Source organism: Sciurus vulgaris (assembly GCF_902686455.1).
Source record: "Sciurus vulgaris genome assembly, chromosome: 3".
In the NCBI taxonomy this organism is placed as follows: domain Eukaryota; kingdom Metazoa; phylum Chordata; class Mammalia; order Rodentia; family Sciuridae; genus Sciurus; species Sciurus vulgaris.
In genome coordinates, this window is record NC_136463.1 from 26193838 (window position 1) to 26211459 (window position 17622).

At 43.9% G+C, this 17622-nt stretch overlaps 1 protein-coding gene across 3 annotated transcripts in view; it reads left to right on the forward strand.

Moving 5' to 3' along the window:
* The first annotated feature begins 4882 nt into the window (after positions 1-4882).
* IGF2BP1 (insulin like growth factor 2 mRNA binding protein 1) overlaps positions 4883-17622 on the forward strand; it is a 40444-nt gene continuing 27704 nt past the window's right edge. For all 3 annotated transcript variants that reach the window (XM_079132696.1, XM_079132697.1, XM_079132698.1), the window contains exons 1-2: positions 4883-5132; positions 6279-6339. In XM_079132696.1, the coding sequence (XP_078988822.1) occupies positions 4958-5132; positions 6279-6339 (236 nt within the window). In that variant the 5' untranslated portion in view covers positions 4883-4957. The remainder of the gene's footprint in view (positions 5133-6278; positions 6340-17622) is intronic.

Sequence of the window (17622 nt, forward strand, 5' to 3'; positions counted from 1 at the left end):
ACACTAAGACTTCAAATTGCAGGAAGAAACAAAACACTGCAAGGTAGTAACAATGAAAAAACGAGCAAACAACCAAAAGTAAATAAAATAAAACCCAAACAAACAAACAAAACCCCAAAACCTTTGAAGTCGAAGTTTTTCAGAAAATGTGAATTTTTCTTTTCCTGTATTTCATAGCAACCATAATTTTATTTCAAAATTGATTATTATTCATTAGGAAATATAAAATAAAAATCTTATTTTAATGTATTTTCCTCTGCTTTCCATTTTTGTTCTTTCATAAAATATGTTAAAATTTTTAAATAGAAAAGTCACTGATAAATGTTAGATTAAAATGCAATATATATTCTGGAGATTCAACCAAAGGAATTAATCCAAAAGAGGAAAAAAAACTGTTCTGCACTATTTATAAAAGTGAAAAATTTAAATGTAACTTACATATCGAAAAACAGTGATTAATGATTTACCTCTATTGGAGTGAATGAAAATGAGTTATAAAAAATTGAGGAAGCATTGGAAAGTACTATGGTACAATAGCAAGTGAAAAATTAAGATAGAAAAATAAGATGACAAAATGTAAAACTATTACAAATGAACAAATGACTGAAACATTTAAGAGTACAACCAATTTTGTATGACAATAGTGGAAATTTTGATTTTTTTTTAATTGTTGATTTTTTAAACCTTCTATTTCCAATTTTTAAAAAAGCTGTTTTATTCTTTCCAAAAAAAGTTTTTATAGTTGTAGATGGGCACAATACCTTTATTGACTTCTTTTTATGTAGTGCTGAGGATCGAACCCAGTGCTTCACCTATGCTAGGCAAGAACTCTAACAGTAAGATATAACCCCAGCCCTTATTGTCATATATATTTTATCTGCATTTATTTGTATGTTCACATTGGAGGAAAATGGATCAGAATCCTATCTTTAAAATGGAGAATCAAGTTTCAGTGTTTCTGAACTCAGAGGGAAGTTGAAATCCATAAGTAGACCAAATATTTCTTTAGCAAAAATGAAGGAAGGAGCAGGAGGAAGAGGAGCCCAGTAATAAGAGAGAGAGAAAAAAAAAAGTATAGTAATAATAATAACTATTATCATTATTAAAGAAAGAAAAAAATTTTCTGGCAGCTGTATTTTTTGACTCTTACACAAACTAAATTAAACTCTGCATTAAAAATTCATCTATTCCAGAAAGGTAATGTAGAAAAAAAATTGAAAATACAATGTTTGCTAGCTGTCTTTAGTATAAACAAAACAAAACAAAAAACAAAAAAAGATGGACAGGCTTGATACTCCAAGCCTATTCATTTCTGCCTTAACTTAGGAATGTCAGTCTTGACAAGAAAACACCCTTACTTCACGTTAATTTGAATGCTGGGCTCATCCAGAGGGGAGAGATGAAGCACCAATGAACACCATTTGGTGTCCCCAATCCCAACCCAAAATAGCCAGGTCTCTGAGGCAAAACCGAGGTGGGGACCAAGAACTGTCTTTCACCCCAGTTGCCTCTTCTCTTGTGTTCTTGAAGTTTTCACAGCCTCCAACTATACAAACAGAAGCCCCTTGGTGTGTGTGTTGGGAGGGGGGGTGTTGGAGAAGATTAGAATTCAGTGGAACAGCTGATTAAAAAAAAGAATCAATCAGTTTCAATTGACCAATAATTGCTACATTGTTAATTAAATAATTTAAAAGAATTTTTAAGCAGATTGCTGAAGTCACTTTATATTTTCTCCTCTACTGTCATTTTAAATACATTTTTAAAACTAAGTGGTTTCAACTAACATTGGGGTTAATTTTTATTATACTGTTTTAAATGTAAAAGTTCATCTAAAAGTGAACTGAATTCAATTATTATTTTTTAATTGTTTCTTTTTAAACTTTAATTAGTGGGCTGCATTTTGCAGGTCTGGATGGAGTATTTTTTGAGTGGGGTGTAACTTGCTTTTGTTTTAGGAAGAAAGAATGTAGTAGATGTTTCCCGTGATGGAGAAAATCTGAGAGGTGCGTTTATCAACACCTAAAGATTTAAACAAAATGAAGGAAACAGCACTTAAAGTTTCTGGGAACTATGATGCTCTGTCTAGGGCATGTTCTTTGTTCCCCAGGACAACAGAAAAAACGATTTAAGGAGATAGAAGCTACTATTTAGAAAAAGGCCAAGGAACATAACAGCTTTTTTGAGACCATTCACACACACCACCAGGAAAAGTCCCCAGGCAACAGACCCGCACTTTCTGGCTAAAAGAACTCCCACCTCTGTCTGCCCCCACCCCGGACTAATTTTTTCTGAATTCTCTTTGCTATGCAGTTTGGTTTTCATTCAGAAAGTGTTTATTGAGTGCCTACTATGTGGCAGGCACCATTTCCAGCTCATTGGTTTGGTTGATTTTAAAATTATGTTTGTCGTCAAGAGCCGACTAAATATTAAGAATCAGATCCAAGGGGGAGGGTCCGAGGAGGTGTGGGAGCTGAGACGCAGATGTCTCCCACCTTCTTGGGCAGAAAACATTCTTTTTCTACTCAGCAACTAACAGCTTACAGCATTTTAATCGCTGTTGCTTCATGGGGAGAAAAATGTCACAAAAATAAAAATTCTACAAACACGTGTCTGGCTAGAACAAAACGCTGATTTGGGAGGGTGGGTTCTGAAGGTGGTGAAGGAGATAGAGAAACCGAGTTGGAAGCAGTCCTCCGCCCACGTCCCAGCCCCTTTTCTTTTCAGCGCGCAGGGAAAAATGGGGAGGGGGACAAAGGTGCTGGATGTTGTCTTTTAACTCCCGACTTTTGAGCCGCATAAAATCACCCGGCAGAAGGGCGGTGAGCCGAAGTGGGAGTTGGCTCACTGACCCTACCAACGAAAAATAATAACAATAAAAAAATTCAAGCCATTCACATCTGTGTAGTCAACACGTGTTACGGAGTCGGCCCGGGCTGCAGGCGACTGAGACAATGGGGTCGGACGGGGGAACGAGAGAGTAACCCCCTTCCTCACCTGTCCTCGCTGCATGCCTGCCCCAAACAATTATTCTCCCTCCCGCGGATCCAAGACCCAGCACCCGCCCAGTTCAGGGGACTCCGGCATTCCTGGGGGCCAACGCCCCTTTTCTCCCGATTTGCTGGGTGAGGGAACACTGGGGATCCCCCGGCAGGGCTCTCCGTCACCCCCTGGGGCCATCCCTGTCCCCGACGCTAGAAACTCGATGGCCACCCTCGCCGCTCTGCCCGGGATCCCGGGATTGCGCGTGCAGCGCGCGTCCCGCGCTCCGCTGAGTATCCGGGACTCCGAAGCGCGCGGCGAGCTGCCCCCTCCCCCACCACCCAGACCGGGTGCGACCGCCCACGTGTCGCCCCTTGCCCAGTCGGGTCTTTCCCTCGGGCTCCCGGAGACTGAGGATCCGGAACGAGTTAGTCAAAGCCGAGGGAGGGGACCAGGGCGGATCCGCTTTACCCTCCCCAAGAACGGGCGGGGGAGGGGCCGCCGCCCCCTCCCCTAAGCTCCCGCCCCTCGCTTCCCCCAGCGCGGAGCGGAAATTGCCCCCTCCCCCCGCGGGTCTGACCTGGGGACGTGGGCGGGGCTTCGAGCTTGGCCCCAGCCCTCCGCCCCTCTCCCGCCTGCACCCCAAACAAAGTTCGGAGACCCAAACCCAGAGCTGAAAGAGCTGCTGTCGGTGTCCCGGGTGGGGCGGGCGCAGGGGACTCCACCTGTCTGCCCCCGCATCAGGGAGGGAAAAGGGGACCATTTGAATCTCCACCCGGTCACTCCGTCCCTAAGACCTCCCCCTTTGGCTTGCTCGTGTTAGCCCAAGCGACCACCCCTCTACCTTTTCTCTCACCCTGCCTCGCTCCTGGGGTCATCTCGGGCCGGAGCTGCGGTTTCCCCCAGAACCCCAGAATGTTATTTAACAGCTGGACTCCCGGTGTGAGCCACCCTTTCTTTCGTGGGGCTCCAGAAACACGATTTCCTACGGATCACTCGTTCCCAGCCACGATCCCCAATGCTCCCAGCTTCCCAGTGCCATGCTTGCAGGATCCCCCAGTCCTAGACCCCCGGAGACGGGGAGTCTTGTGGGGGTGGGTCGGGAAACGTGGAGACCCCTACTTAAATATCTAGGGAAAAGGCGCCTTTTTAAATAACTGGCTTGTGCGACCCCCCTCCTGAAGACCCCAGAGTCCTCGGCTTCTCTTTGTCTATCTCGGCCGTCCCCCGCCTGTCAGTCGCTAGCAGTTAACTGGGTGGGGTGGGCAACCCAGCCCCCCAAAACGAATAAAAAATAATCGTACATTTTACTCTTCGGAGAAATTTGGAGCTCGACCCCCTCCCCCAGTTCATCCCGGGTAGGGGGAGGGGTGGGGGCGGGGCGTTTCCCTAGGGGCCAGGTTTTTGCAAAAGGGGAGGGGGCGAATAGAGCTTTGAGGACTCCACACCCACCATCCCATTTTACCCTGGGGGTGAGTTGAATGACCCCCTCCCCCGCAAGAAGAAAGGTCGTTGGATTTGGCCGATTTGGAGGGCCGAGAGCCGGGTGGCGTCGGGGGTCTTCCCCTGCAGGGTGGGTGGGGGCTGTCACCACGTGGCTTCGCCTTTTTTTTTTTCCGCTCCATTTTTTTTTCAAGTCGATTTTATTTAGAGGCGGCGCCAGGGCGGCCGCGGAGAAACGTGACACACCAGCCCGCTCGGAGGGGTTTCGGACCGAAGGGAAGGAGCCGCGCTGCGTCGCCCGTCTCCTAGCGCACCACCGGCACTTCTCCCCGGCTCTCTCCGAACTCTCCGCGACCTCTGCGCCCCCTCAGGCCGCCCTCCCCGCTCTGGGCTCCGGACAACTTCAGGAGTGGGGTGCAAAGAAAGTTCGCGGCTCCTGCCGCCGGCCTCTCCGCCTCTGGGCCTAAGAGGTTTGCCGCCAGCGCCTGCCCGTTTGGCCTTGCCTGGGACCGCGTCCTGCCCCGACACCGCCACCATGAACAAGCTTTACATCGGGAACCTCAACGAGAGCGTGACCCCCGCGGACTTGGAGAAAGTGTTTGCGGAGCACAAGATCTCCTACAGCGGCCAATTCTTGGTCAAATCCGGCTACGCCTTCGTGGACTGCCCCGACGAGCACTGGGCGATGAAGGCCATCGAAACTTTCTCGGGTAAGAGCGCAGCCACCTCCCCGGAAAAGCCACATCGAAATCCCGGAACAACGGCGACCCTCACCCCCTCTTTTCTTGCCTGCTAACTCTATCCCCCCCCCCCCCCGCCCCGGGCCTGTGGGGCTCGGCCTCAGTATCCACCCTCCTCCGACGCCCCCATCCCTTCTCCAATTCCCACCCCCGAGCAGACACTTGGGGTTTCCTTGCCCCTTTCCTCCCAGCGGAGCGGGGAAGCTGGGGGTTCCCTTTACTCCCCACCGACGGGGCGGGAGCCCCGCTTAGCAGTAGTGGGGGTGGTAGCTTTCTGGGCTCAGACGACCCAGTCTAGGCGTTATTTCCACGTCCAGCCCCTCCCTGCCCGTCGCTGGATGGCCCCCCCAGCTCCCCTTCCTCAGCCGTAGGCCTTTCCAGCCAGGAAGGGGGGCCCCCACACCGTCTCGGATTCTCCCTTTTTGGGTGGGAATTGCAGCCCTCGGGCAGGGCATGGGAGGAAGGGGCTCCCGCCTCCCGCCCAGGGCTTGGGGCTTGAGCCATTTTGATTTGAAAGTGGGGCGTGAGCGGGGTGGCGCGGCGGCGGTGGCGCCGGGTCGCCATGCTGCTTCCCGAGACTCTGAGGCTGGGCCGAGAGGCGCGCTCTGTGACCGCAAGGGACCCTCCCCGTGGGGCCCCGCTTGTCTCCTCCAGGTTCTCTGCTTGCAGACTAGCCCCGACAGGTGACGCCCCGCCGCCTGAAGCCCTTCTCCCATGCCTCAGGAAAATTAAAAGTTTTATTCTGCAACCCCCACCCCCCCACATCCCGGGAAACGGGGAGCCCTTTTCTCTTGGCACCTACTCCCACATCTGGGAGCCGTATAGGCAGCACGCTCACACAAATGCCCTCGCACCTTTCCGGAATCCGGGCTCTCAGAACGACCCTCTCAAGTAGTCTTTGCGATTAAACAAAACAAATTAAAAATTAAGAAAACATAATAGTGAATTTATAGATTCCACCACTCCAAGTCCAACCTTTTCCCTTTAGACTTGCGGAAGCCACTGCCTGGATTCCTAGGAAGATCTCAAATCCCAACTCTTGAATTACTTAAGTGTGTGTGCCCCCACTCCGCTTCACTCTCTGATGTTCAGGTCTCCCCCCCTTTTAATCTTTAGGGAAAGTAGAACTGCAAGGAAAACGCCTGGAGATTGAACACTCGGTTCCCAAAAAACAAAGGTAGGAAAGAACTCTAATGGGGGGCTGAGACCGTTCAGGGGTTCATAAATGTCTCCAGTGGAAGAAACCCGGTACTGGCCTTCCCACCCCCAACTCCGGATGTTGGGGGCTGGGAGGGAAGATAGGCCAAGATCTTGTAATGGGTGGTTTTACAGCTTGTTTAAAAAAAAAAAAAAAAAAAAAAGTTGGGGCTGGGGTGTGCTTAAGATGATCCTTGCAGAAATAAAGGGAAGTAAAGGGAGAAAATCAACAGGGGAGAAACCTTGCAGAGTTTGTTCAAAGTGTGGGGCCATATTTGTGGGGAAGCTTAAAATCTTTGAAGAGTTTAGATTCATGGCGAGGGCGATTTCTAAAACTTCCTAGCAGGCCTCATTTTCTGTTTTTCTCACCATCCCACTATAATTCTTAAGTGGATTGTCGTGTGGGGGGGTCTTTTTTACTCCCTAGGGGATGTGGAAGGAGCCTCTCCTCTCCCAAGAATCCTCCTATACTTGCGCTTTATTTAATTTCTGTAAAAGGCAAAAAACATTTTTTTCTCATAGACCCCCTGCCCCCAGTCCCTCAGATCTTACATCTCCTCCCTCCCCAACTGGATTTTCCACAGAATATGCTTTGGCTGTACTATCCTTTTCGAGCCCCCCCACCCCCACTCCTTCAGCCCATTGTTACAAGGGGACCATCTGGGGTGAGAGCTTTGTGTTCAGGCTGTGAGCTGGGGCTCTTTGGAGGGTCTAGAACTCTGGATGAATGGGTGTGTGTGTGTGTGTGTGTGTGTGTGTGTGTGTGTGTGTTGTGTGTTCCTATACCCACTATCCTCTCTCTAGCAAAATGGGATATCTCTTATTGGGCTTTCCAAAAATTCATGGTGGATTTCAGATCTTTCATTGAATTCCAAAATCTTATGTTGCGCTCTGACTGGGAGTGTAGGGCAATCTTTCTACTTTTCTCGAATCAGACTTTAAACATGTTGACAGTACAGAGTTTTCTCTTGTGTGGTTGGTTGGAAGCAACCCTCAGTAAATCTTTGATCCCCTCAATCCCCATTTCAAAACTGGAAGTTTGCATAGTCTCTGGACTTTCCTGGGTAAGAAGGTGAAGGGGTGGCTGTGTTTTTTAGGGGGGCAGTTCAAGGATCTAGAAAGTTTAATGGGAGAATCTGTGAAGTGGTTTAGCTTAAGAAATTTAACTTCCAACCACTGTATCTATAGATGATCAATATGGCTTGTTACTGTGTTTGTACAGCTTGTGATTTAACCTCAAATGTTGGAAATACTATTATTGGAAAGGCAATTAGAGTTAGGAGTAAAGAGGCAATAAAATTGGAAGAAGTCTCATTATTTTGAGACATTTTCTGAAAATGAGAATAAGAAGCAAATACATGAACACCAGTAGATTTATTGAGATCATGGATATTTGAATTGAAAGCTGAATGTTGCTGAGAAATATCCCAAATGACTAGAACTTTGAAATATATGGACTTTTTTTTTTTCTTTTTTGCTCGAGGATGGTTTACATTTTAAAGGAAATGATGTGAAAAGCTTGAGAAATAGCAAAATGTGATGAAATAGAACTCAAAACATTTATATTTTAATTTTCATGGTGCCCTATGTTTGTGGATCTTTTTTCTCAAGCCATCTGCTTGCTTTTATTTCTACGCTGCTTCTTGTTCCCTCCAAAATGCATTACTGAGGGCTCTTTTTGAGTTGGGATGGGGAGGGGGTTTGTGAGAAGACTGGGTAAAAATCTGGCCTTTCCACAACCCATATTCAATTAGATCTTTTGTGTGTTCTCCCCCTTTCTGAAATAATTTTTGAGTCCAAACATTGAGTCAATTGTCTTTTGTGTGTGTGTTGGGGTAGAGGTGGTGAGAAGGGACTTCATTTTTCTAGCATGAATCAATTTTTGAAGTCTCAGATTTAAAAAAAAAGTTTGTTTTCATGAACTCAGTTTGCTCTATCATTTTGTGTTCTTTGAGGAAGCATGTTGTATATGTCTTTAGTCTCTCAAAGTATTCCTTCATTTGGGTTTGTTACTGACTTTTCAATCTCATGTACATAAGAGAAACTAGTTAATTATGACATTCTGAGAAACATGAACAACTGCAAATATGTACTATGTATACATGTGTGTACATACGCTTGTGTTTTCATTATTTAAAATAAAAAGTGTTATCTTCTTGTTAACACTCAGTACCAAATGAATCATGATTTAAATTTCTGATGCCCATAAAATCCCGACAACTTAAACATACCTCTGTGTGTGTGTCTGTGTGTGTGTTTTAGAGAGGGGAAGTCAAACAAAGGATGTGCTACAGAAGTTACATCTGAGCAGCTCTGATTTAAAATTATTAATATATTTTGTTTTTACTTTCAATATTTTTGATAAAATTTATGCCTTTTAAGGATGCAAGAGACTGAACACTGTTGTAAAAATGAAAAGAGCAATTAATTTGAATTTTTAGAATAAATGACATTAAATTTCTCTACCCTCTTTTCATACCCTTGTTTGTGTTAGAATTTGGTTAACGGCTTTGCCTTTGGGTTGAGAATTTCTACATATCTGCTCTCAAATGTTGGTCGGAAGACCCAAGACATTTAAAAAATAGTTGCGGAGAGTTTGTGTTTGTTTTCTTCTGGTGAAGGGTTACCATCTTAAAGAGACTTGTTTACTAAAGGAAATTATTTGTTTTTGAAATAATTCAACTTTTGTTATACTTGCCACTGTTTATGCCTTTTCCTATAGGGATGTGACCTGAGGATGGTATTTACAGTCAACTGGTGTCATCAAAATAAAAGGTGTTACTGTTAAAAAAAAAAAAAAAAAAAAAAAAAAAGCCCTTTTCCAGGGTGAAATATATTGAAGTTAAATACTTCTAAGTTTGTTTTCATTAGTCAAGTTACTGCTGTTTCTTTCCTCTCAGTTCACTAAAAATGAGGTGAATTAATACTTTTCCCTAAATTTTCAACTATTAAAATGAAAATTAGTCTCATAACCATTCATAAGTGTGGGAACTCTCAAGAGAATATGTTCTCACTTGTTTCCTATTTTACAGCTTAATTTTCTGATGTTAGCAGCTTTAAAAAATCTGAAGGGTTGTTTTGTAAATGGCAAAAAATTTTTTTCCATTTTATTTAAAATTATTTTTAGAGACTGAAGAAATACTTGGATCATTGGATGTTCTCAACAAGCTTAAATTTTTTACCTTTAGAAATACTTTTTCCATTTAATCAAAACAATAACAACAACATAACAACTTATAGTTAGGGGCTGAAAATGAAAGGGAGTTTGTGAAAGAGACAGAGTAGGATTACCTTTTTTCTTCCAGGCACTTTTACTTTGATGATTGTAATGTGAGTTAGCCTTCAAATCAAAAAGAGAGTTAACAACTTCCACAAGGTGAAAGATACATGGGCTAGTTTCACAAGTTTAAAGCAGAAACAGTTAGATTCTTTAGTAAAAAAGGTTTTCCCCTTAGGTTCTGGTTTCTTCTTTCTTTAAATAAGTGCGCAAAAAAATGAAGACTAATTTTTTGCACTGCTGGAGTAAAGGTGGAAATGGGTTAGCCCTCATTTTAGTTCCTCCTAGAATTAAACTTACCCATTCATAAATTGAATTTTATTCATTGCTAGAAAGATCTTTAGTGTGTTAATTTGGTCAGTAACTCAAGATGAGACTTTTCTAAGAACAATGGTATTTGTCCCTTGGAAGCATTTTAAGTTTCCCATAACCCCTGATTTTCTGGCCCAAATTAGAAAGATGAAATTTTACTCGGATGGTTTCTCAGACGGAGGACTTTAGTAATGAAGGGAAAGAATTGCAATCCCATCACTAGCTTATTCAAAGTATAGTTAACTACTCCAAATGTGTAGTTATAATGACACAGCTTTTGGTGGAAAAAGCAAAACATTCTTATAATCATGTTTCAGTGATTAAATACATGACATTAGCAGTTGGAAGAATCTGGATTCAGAGTTTCTGAGTTTTTCTTATCTTTTAAAATTACCTTCATATATATCATTTTAATTTCTTTTTGTGTATGTGGGTCCTTTTAAGACTTAAAAAAAAATTTATATTTTAATGTGTAACAGCCAGTTGACAAAGATAGTGTGAGGCAGGCCAGTGAGGATATGCTTTGAAAATATTTCTAAAAAATTTCGGATTTGGTTTTATTGAGTGAAAAGGGGGAGACCAAGCAAATGCAATTTTTTGAAGATTAGAGATTTTTGTGTTGATATCTGTGTAGTAGTAGTAGTAGTGGTGGTGGTGATGATGGTGTCTTAGAATAAACGAAAAACCAAATAAAAGTTTGAAGAACTAATTTTTCCATCTGTTAGAATTTAAAATTAAATTTAAGTCAGTCTTGTTCACTCTTCATCCTTTCAAAGAATTTTTAAAATGTGGCTAATATCTTCCCCAAAGTGCAGATTAAATTTACTGATGGTGTGTGGTGTGGTGTGTGTGTGTGTGTGTGTGTGTGTGTGTGTGTGTGTGTGTGTGTGTCGGGGGAGGGTGCTGGGAAAAAACAGACAGACTGACCGACAGGCAGTCGGACAGACGGACGCTGGGGATGGGGTGGATTTCCCGCTTGCCTTTAAAGAGGAGTGGCTGGAGGCTCACAGCTACCCCTCAGACACCAGCTTCAGGAGACCGTGGTAGATTGATTTAGCGCAGGGTAAGGCTATTTTTGCTTGGAGCTGACTGCTTTCCCTTCCCCTTTAAAATAAACAACAGAGGGGGAGAGGATAGTGGCATCCTCGGCGCTGGGGAGCTTCCTGGAGAGTTCCAGCCCTCCCGGCCCGGTGCCCTGACCCCTCTCCGCCCGCCCCAGCCCCAGCCCCAGCCCCAGCGGTCGCTAGGCAGAGGGGCCTCCCGCCTTCCTCCGGTTAACAAACCCTGGCAGAGAACATCCGCAGCCTGCATCTTTGACGACTTGCTTCCCAGGGTCCCCCAGGCTGCAGCTGGGCCTTAGCCTTTGGCACCCCTGGATCCCGAACGTTGCTTTGACCTCCCCAAGTTCCGCCGCGGAGTGTAGACCCCTTCCAAGATATTTTCGTTCTAAGGCCAAAGACCGGGAGGTCATTGTGAAGTGAAAAGAGAGAAGAGAGAAGGAGAGCAAGTAAAGGAACGTAGAAGTGGAAGAATATGGACATGCAGGGAGTTGTGTTCTCTTTGGGTACCAGAGATCCTCTACCTGGTGAATAAAACATTAAAGAGTAAATGGTTGTTAATTCAGATTTGTAATTAAAAAAATTTTTTTTTAAATGTCTGGTACTGGGGATTGAACCCAAGAGTGCTTTACCACTGAGCTACATCCCCAGCCCTTTTTTATTTTATGTTTTCAAGAGTGTCTCCCTAAGTTCCTGAGGCTGGCCTTGAACTTGTGATTCTCTTGCCTCAGAGTCTCCAGTCTCCAGGCAGATAATCTGTAAACTTTACAAAATGGCCTGCCTGACTGCATGTCCTGAACACTGACTGACACAATATAGGGAGTAATAGTAAGGAAAGTTTCTGTGAAATCTTAGATGAGAATAGATAACAATTCAAAATGTTGAAAACGTGGCAGGGTAGAGTGAGTTTTAACCTTAAACACTGCTGATATAAAAGGTGTGTGGATTATGAATATATCAGGGAAAAGTTGTCCTGGATCTCATCCTTTTGTAGTTGGAGAAAATCCGACTGCAGTGCCTGTCCTCCAGTTGGTGACTGGTGAGGCTTTGAGGCGCTTACTCAGGTCTTGGCCTCATTCTCAAATTCACATATGACTTCATGTTATTAGAAAACTTTTGCTCCCTATCCATTTCCCCTTTTCCTCCCCAAGGAAAGGACTTTCAAAAAGACCTGCACTCAAGAAAATGGGCACTCACTTGGTTATTGAGGAAGTTTGATTTGGTTAGAAGTGATCCTATAAGATATGTGACACATGGCTGAAAGAATGGACTGCCATCAGGAGAATGTTCAGTAACTGTTCTATCCAGTAGAAGAACTGGGATGGTTTTTGAGGCTTTGATCAAAGTGGGGAACTTTGTTAGTAGGTGGGAAAGGGTAATTCTGCTTATGAAATGTGTTGTATAGCCAGCTTTGTAAGACTTGGTTTTCTACCTTTATAGCACTACAGTAGATTTGCAATAAATACAACAGTCTAGAACAAGCTTTTACCCCAAACACAGACGCTGATACAAAAATGTTGATTATGCATAAATCATGGGGAAAAGGAGGACTTTTTTGGGGGGACAGGGGATTGAACCCAGGTGCACTTTACCAATGAGGTACATTCTAGCCCTTTTTAAATTTTTTTTTTTATTTTGAGACAGTGTCTTACTAAATTCCTGAAGCTGGCCTTGAACTTGAAATCCCCTTGCCTGAGCTTCGAAAGGTGCTGGGATTATAGGAGTGTGCCCTGGACTTCATGATTTCAATAATAGTCGGAAAAATCTGACTGGCGCTCCCCCTGAGATGTAAAAACTGTGCAGAACAAACCAGGAGAAATGCAGCCTGTTGCAGAGGTCCAACTCCCAGCAGTAGTATGCTCGCCATGCGGGGGCGTAAACTGCTTTTGAATGAAATACAGGAGCAAAACAGCAGGATGATTAAACGAATTTTGGCTCAATTGTCCAGATATCAAGACTCCTTGGGACAAATCTTATGAGACAAGTGGCCTTTTGGTAACTGGAACGTGTGTAAGGAATTGTCGGACAAGAGACGGCTGGGAATTTTGCTCAGTTTGAACTAGGGTTGTGGGGGAAAAAATAATAGCAGAGGCACAAGAAGTGGGTGATCTTTCCCTGTTCTCTCTCTTTTTTTTTTTGTTTGTTTGTTTTTTTTGTGGTGCTGGGAATTGAACCCAGGGCCTTTGTGCTTGTGAGGCAGGCACTCTACCAACTGAGCCATATCCCCAGCCCCTCTCTCTTTTTTTTTTAACCGTGTCTATTTTGTGGATTGTAGTTAATTTTCCACATTGTCTTAAGAGGGTTAAGGGGAATTTTCAATTTTTTTTTTTTTCATTGCAAATTAACTTCAGGGCTGGGGAGATAGCTCAGCTGGTAGAGTGCTTGGCTCCCAGCACAAGGCCCTGAGTTCGATCCCCAGTACCGCAAAAAAAAAAAAAAAAAAAAAAAAAAAATTAACTTCAGTTACAAAATAGTCATCAAGATCTTTTGGCCACTTTATTTTTTTAATTTTTAAAAATTTAAAGACTCTTCGAGTTTCAATTTGCACAGTTTCTGCATGAGTGATGCCACCTCTACCTGAGAGGGCCAGTGTGCTACTCAGTACAGGCAAGGTTCAGAAACAGACACCAATCGCCAACCCCCACGTGGTGGGGGAGGGAGGGACCAGGGCAGACCTGGGCTGATGTGCCTGGCTCGCCCAATGGGAGCTTCAAGGCCACTGCTGCCAGTCCAGAGTAGGCTCCCTTAGTAGGCCAGCTCTTCACTGGGGTTATTTTGTTCACTTTAAATGGAAAATAAGTGAGTGAAATTTGATTGGATAGTTTGGTTTAGTTGATTGGATAGAGATTGAATCTTGAAAAGGGGAAATCAGAATTGGAAATTTTTAAAAACATGAGTACGTGTACAGGTTGCGGGGTCCAGGTTCTTTGACAGGAGGGATGAAGAGAATAGGAATCATTAAATTCTTTTTAGTGGCGGGGTGGGGGGGATACCTTTTTAATACCAGGGATTAAACCCAAGGATGTTTAACTACTGAGCCACATCCTGAACCTGCTTTAAAGTTTTATTATTTTGAGACAGGGTCTCTCTAAGTTGCTGAGGCTAGCTTTGAACTTGAGATACTCCTGCCTCAGCCTCCCAAGCCACTGGGATTACAGGTGTGTGCCACCATGCCCACCTAGGAACCAGAAAGTTCCTATGGCTCAAGGAGGGAGAAAGCTCTATAATATCAGAGTCTTAGGACCACCTTAGATCCCTATATAGGGTCTTTCTTCCAGGATACCAGTATATAAAGTTTTTTGTTTTTATTGTTGGGGGTACTTAGGGCCTTGTGTATGCTAGGAAAGCAGCACTCTACCAGTGAGCTGCATCCTCAGTCCCGGGAGACGCAGTATTTAAAAGCAAGAGCTCAATTTCTGTAACTGTGAAGTGATCCTAACAGTAATATGCAGTAGCTATTATAATTATAGTATTATTGTTTTGTTTTCGATATTGACCTCACTGCCTCCCGTTTTGTCCAGTCGTTGTCTTCCTTTCAAGCTCTGCAGTTCTCTGCTCTATCCTGTAGAGCTGAGGGTAACTCCAAGAGAACCAGAACTGATCAAGTGTATTTGTGTTGGAAAATGTGTCAGTGAGAGTGTGGCAGTGTAGGGTACATATCTTAGGCATTGGGTTGGGGTGTTTCAGTATATTCATATGAATTTGGTTGTATTTTATATGGAACATGTTGAAGGGGATCTGTATAGAGTGATAACTGATAATTCTGCCTTTGTGCTGAAAGGCACAAAGCAAAAACCATCTTTAGGGAGAGGGAGAGAAAGCTTACTAGGGACACCTCCAGATCATGAACCTCATCATTGCCCAGAGACAGACGGCATAGAGAGATGGGGCAAGCATGGTGGGAAGCCTAGGTGATTCATTAGGAGAAATGAGTCTTTGATTGTTGATTCTATGAACCTGGGCCAGATTCCTAGCTGAAATTTCACACATTAGGGCACTGTCAAAGGTGCATGTAGAAAAGGGACACTGGGTCCACCTCACTCTGCAAATATGGAAAGTATATTAAGAATTCAGTCCTTTGGGGGCTGGGGTTGTGACTTAGTGGTAGAGTGCTTGCCTCGCATATGTGAGGCACTGGGTTCAATTCTCAGTACCACATGAAAGCAAGTGAATAAAATAAAGGTTCATCAAAAACTTAAAAAATTCAATCCTTTGGAGGTTTAGAGGATAACTGACTAGAGAAGTGTATCTTTGTCTTAATGTCTTGCTCTTGGTAAATGAACAAAAAGGCATTCAGGAATTGGGGATTCCTGGAGGCCAAGGAGGTGAGTTTCTTCCTTCCTTTGCCTTTGCAGTGGCCTTTCCTTTTCTCCCTGGTCTGCTAGTCTGGAAATAGTTCCCAAAGATATACTCAGAACCCAATTTTGTGACCACTTCCTCTTTTCAGTCCGCCCTCCTCAAAACATGTACACCATACCCTGGGCACACGTGTGGGTATATGCATATGTTCATACAGAGGCCATGGACCCCGCCAGGGACTAAGGATTGAACCCTCTCTTACTGGGATGGGGAGGGGAATGGCCTCCAATACGGATGTGGTTTCTGGTCCTTTAACAGGCTTGTGACTTTAATCAGTTAGAATAAAGGGTTTTGCAATTTATGCAGAGTGATGTATATTGCATTTGGAATTGCTTGGGGCTCATCAACTTCCCATTAGGTTCTCTGAGGAGGAGAATGTGAGGGGAGACAGGAACTGAAATGGGGGTTGCTGGGTAAAAGGAAACTTTTTGAGGCTGTCTATTCAAAGTTAGAAATATTTATTCTACTTCCTCTTGGAGGTCTCTAAGTAGGTTGGGAGGAGAAGTCCAAATGTAATAAAGACCAGTTGCTTTGGCAGGATTTGGAGATGGAGCCCTAAATTAAAGGGCAAAGATGTTCCTCACAGAGAGCTGTGGCTGTTGGTGTCTGCAGCCAGTGTATTCTGAGCAAGGACTAGCTGTACTAGGATGCTGACTGGAGAGGCAGCAGGACTGGGTGTCCCCTTGCTCCGCCGTATTTGTGTGCACTTGTAATCCCAGGGTCTTGGATTTGGTAGGCAAGCACTCTATCACTCATTCAGCTGCATCCCTGGTTCTTTATGTTTCTTATTTTGAGAGAAGGTGTTGCTAGATTGCCCCAGCTGGTCCTGAACTTGTGATCTCCAGTCTCAGCCTCCCAAGTGACTGGTATTGCAGGTCTGGGCCTCGACACCCAGTCAGGGTTCACTCTTTAAGTGTCTGTTCAGCAACTTTTTATTTCATGTAAAAAATAAAAAGAAGATCTAGCTGACAGAAGCGAACTTATCTAGAGGACTTTCCTCTGTTTATTACCATTTTGCTGCTGCTGGCAGTTTGGAATAGAGTGGAGGGAGTCCCCTGCAAAATTCAGCTCTGGGGGCGAGGCAGAATCATCTTCACAGACCCCATACATCTCCGACGGATAATCTTTATGTCGCTTTCTACCCTTTCTTGCTGGCCATCTTGAATGAGTAGTTTCCTTTCAACTTCTGACTAGAAGAGGAATGCCACCTATCTAGTCCAAGCTCCTTTGCTCTCCTCTTCAAAGGAAAAAAAAGTTCTGTCAGCAGCTTTTGCCTGGTGGTGCGGTCTACAGAGTGCATTTGCTACTCAATCATTGGCCTTAATAATAATGAAAAAATTATAACCAAAATGCATGTGAGAAAATATTTAGTAAAATGGTACTGACTTTTGCCAGGAGCAGTGGTGTAGTGGTGTGTATACTCATCAGTTCTCAGGAGGCTGAGGCAGGAGGATCATGAATTCAAAGCCAGGCCCAGCAACTTAGTGAGACCCTGTTTTTTTAATAAAATATATATATTTTTAAAATGGTTGAGGATGTGGCTGAGTTGTTAAGCGCCCCGGGTTCAACCCCTGGTACCAAACAAACACACAGAATCCCAGAAAAAACAAACCTCCAAGCATCCCAGAAGATGGTACTTCTTGTGATAGCTCGCATATTGCTGCAAATGTTGGTACCTCTAATCATGTGATCATGAGCACATGCATTTATCCATGTGCTTATCTTTTTGGAATCTACAACTGCATGATATTCCCTTTGCTAGATACTAGAAATACACGAGGAAAAAGTGAAAAACCTTAGTCTTATAATGGCTATGAAAAAAAACTAATTTGTCAAGTACTTTTTTTTTCTTTATTTTGCTCCCCCCCCCACCCCTTTTTTATCTTTTTTTCCTTGAGGTGGGAATCTTGCTTGCAATGTTACCCACATTGGTCTTGAACTCTCAGGCTCAAATCATCCTTCAGCTTCTGTGTAGTACCTGGGACCACAGGCTTGAATCATTGTGCCTCACAAAAAACAAATTGCTATTTTAATACCATTGCTGGTTCTGCTTTTTCTCACATGGAAGAGACCCTTCATCCTAGACAATGTGGGAATCTGTTTTTTTTTTTGTTTTTTGTTTTTTTTTCTTTTTGTACCAGGGATTGAACCCAGTAGCAATTAACCACTGAGCCACATCCCCAGGCCTTTTTAATATTTGATTTAGAGACAGGGTCTCACTGAGTTGCTTAGGGCCTCTATAAGTTGCTGAGGCTGG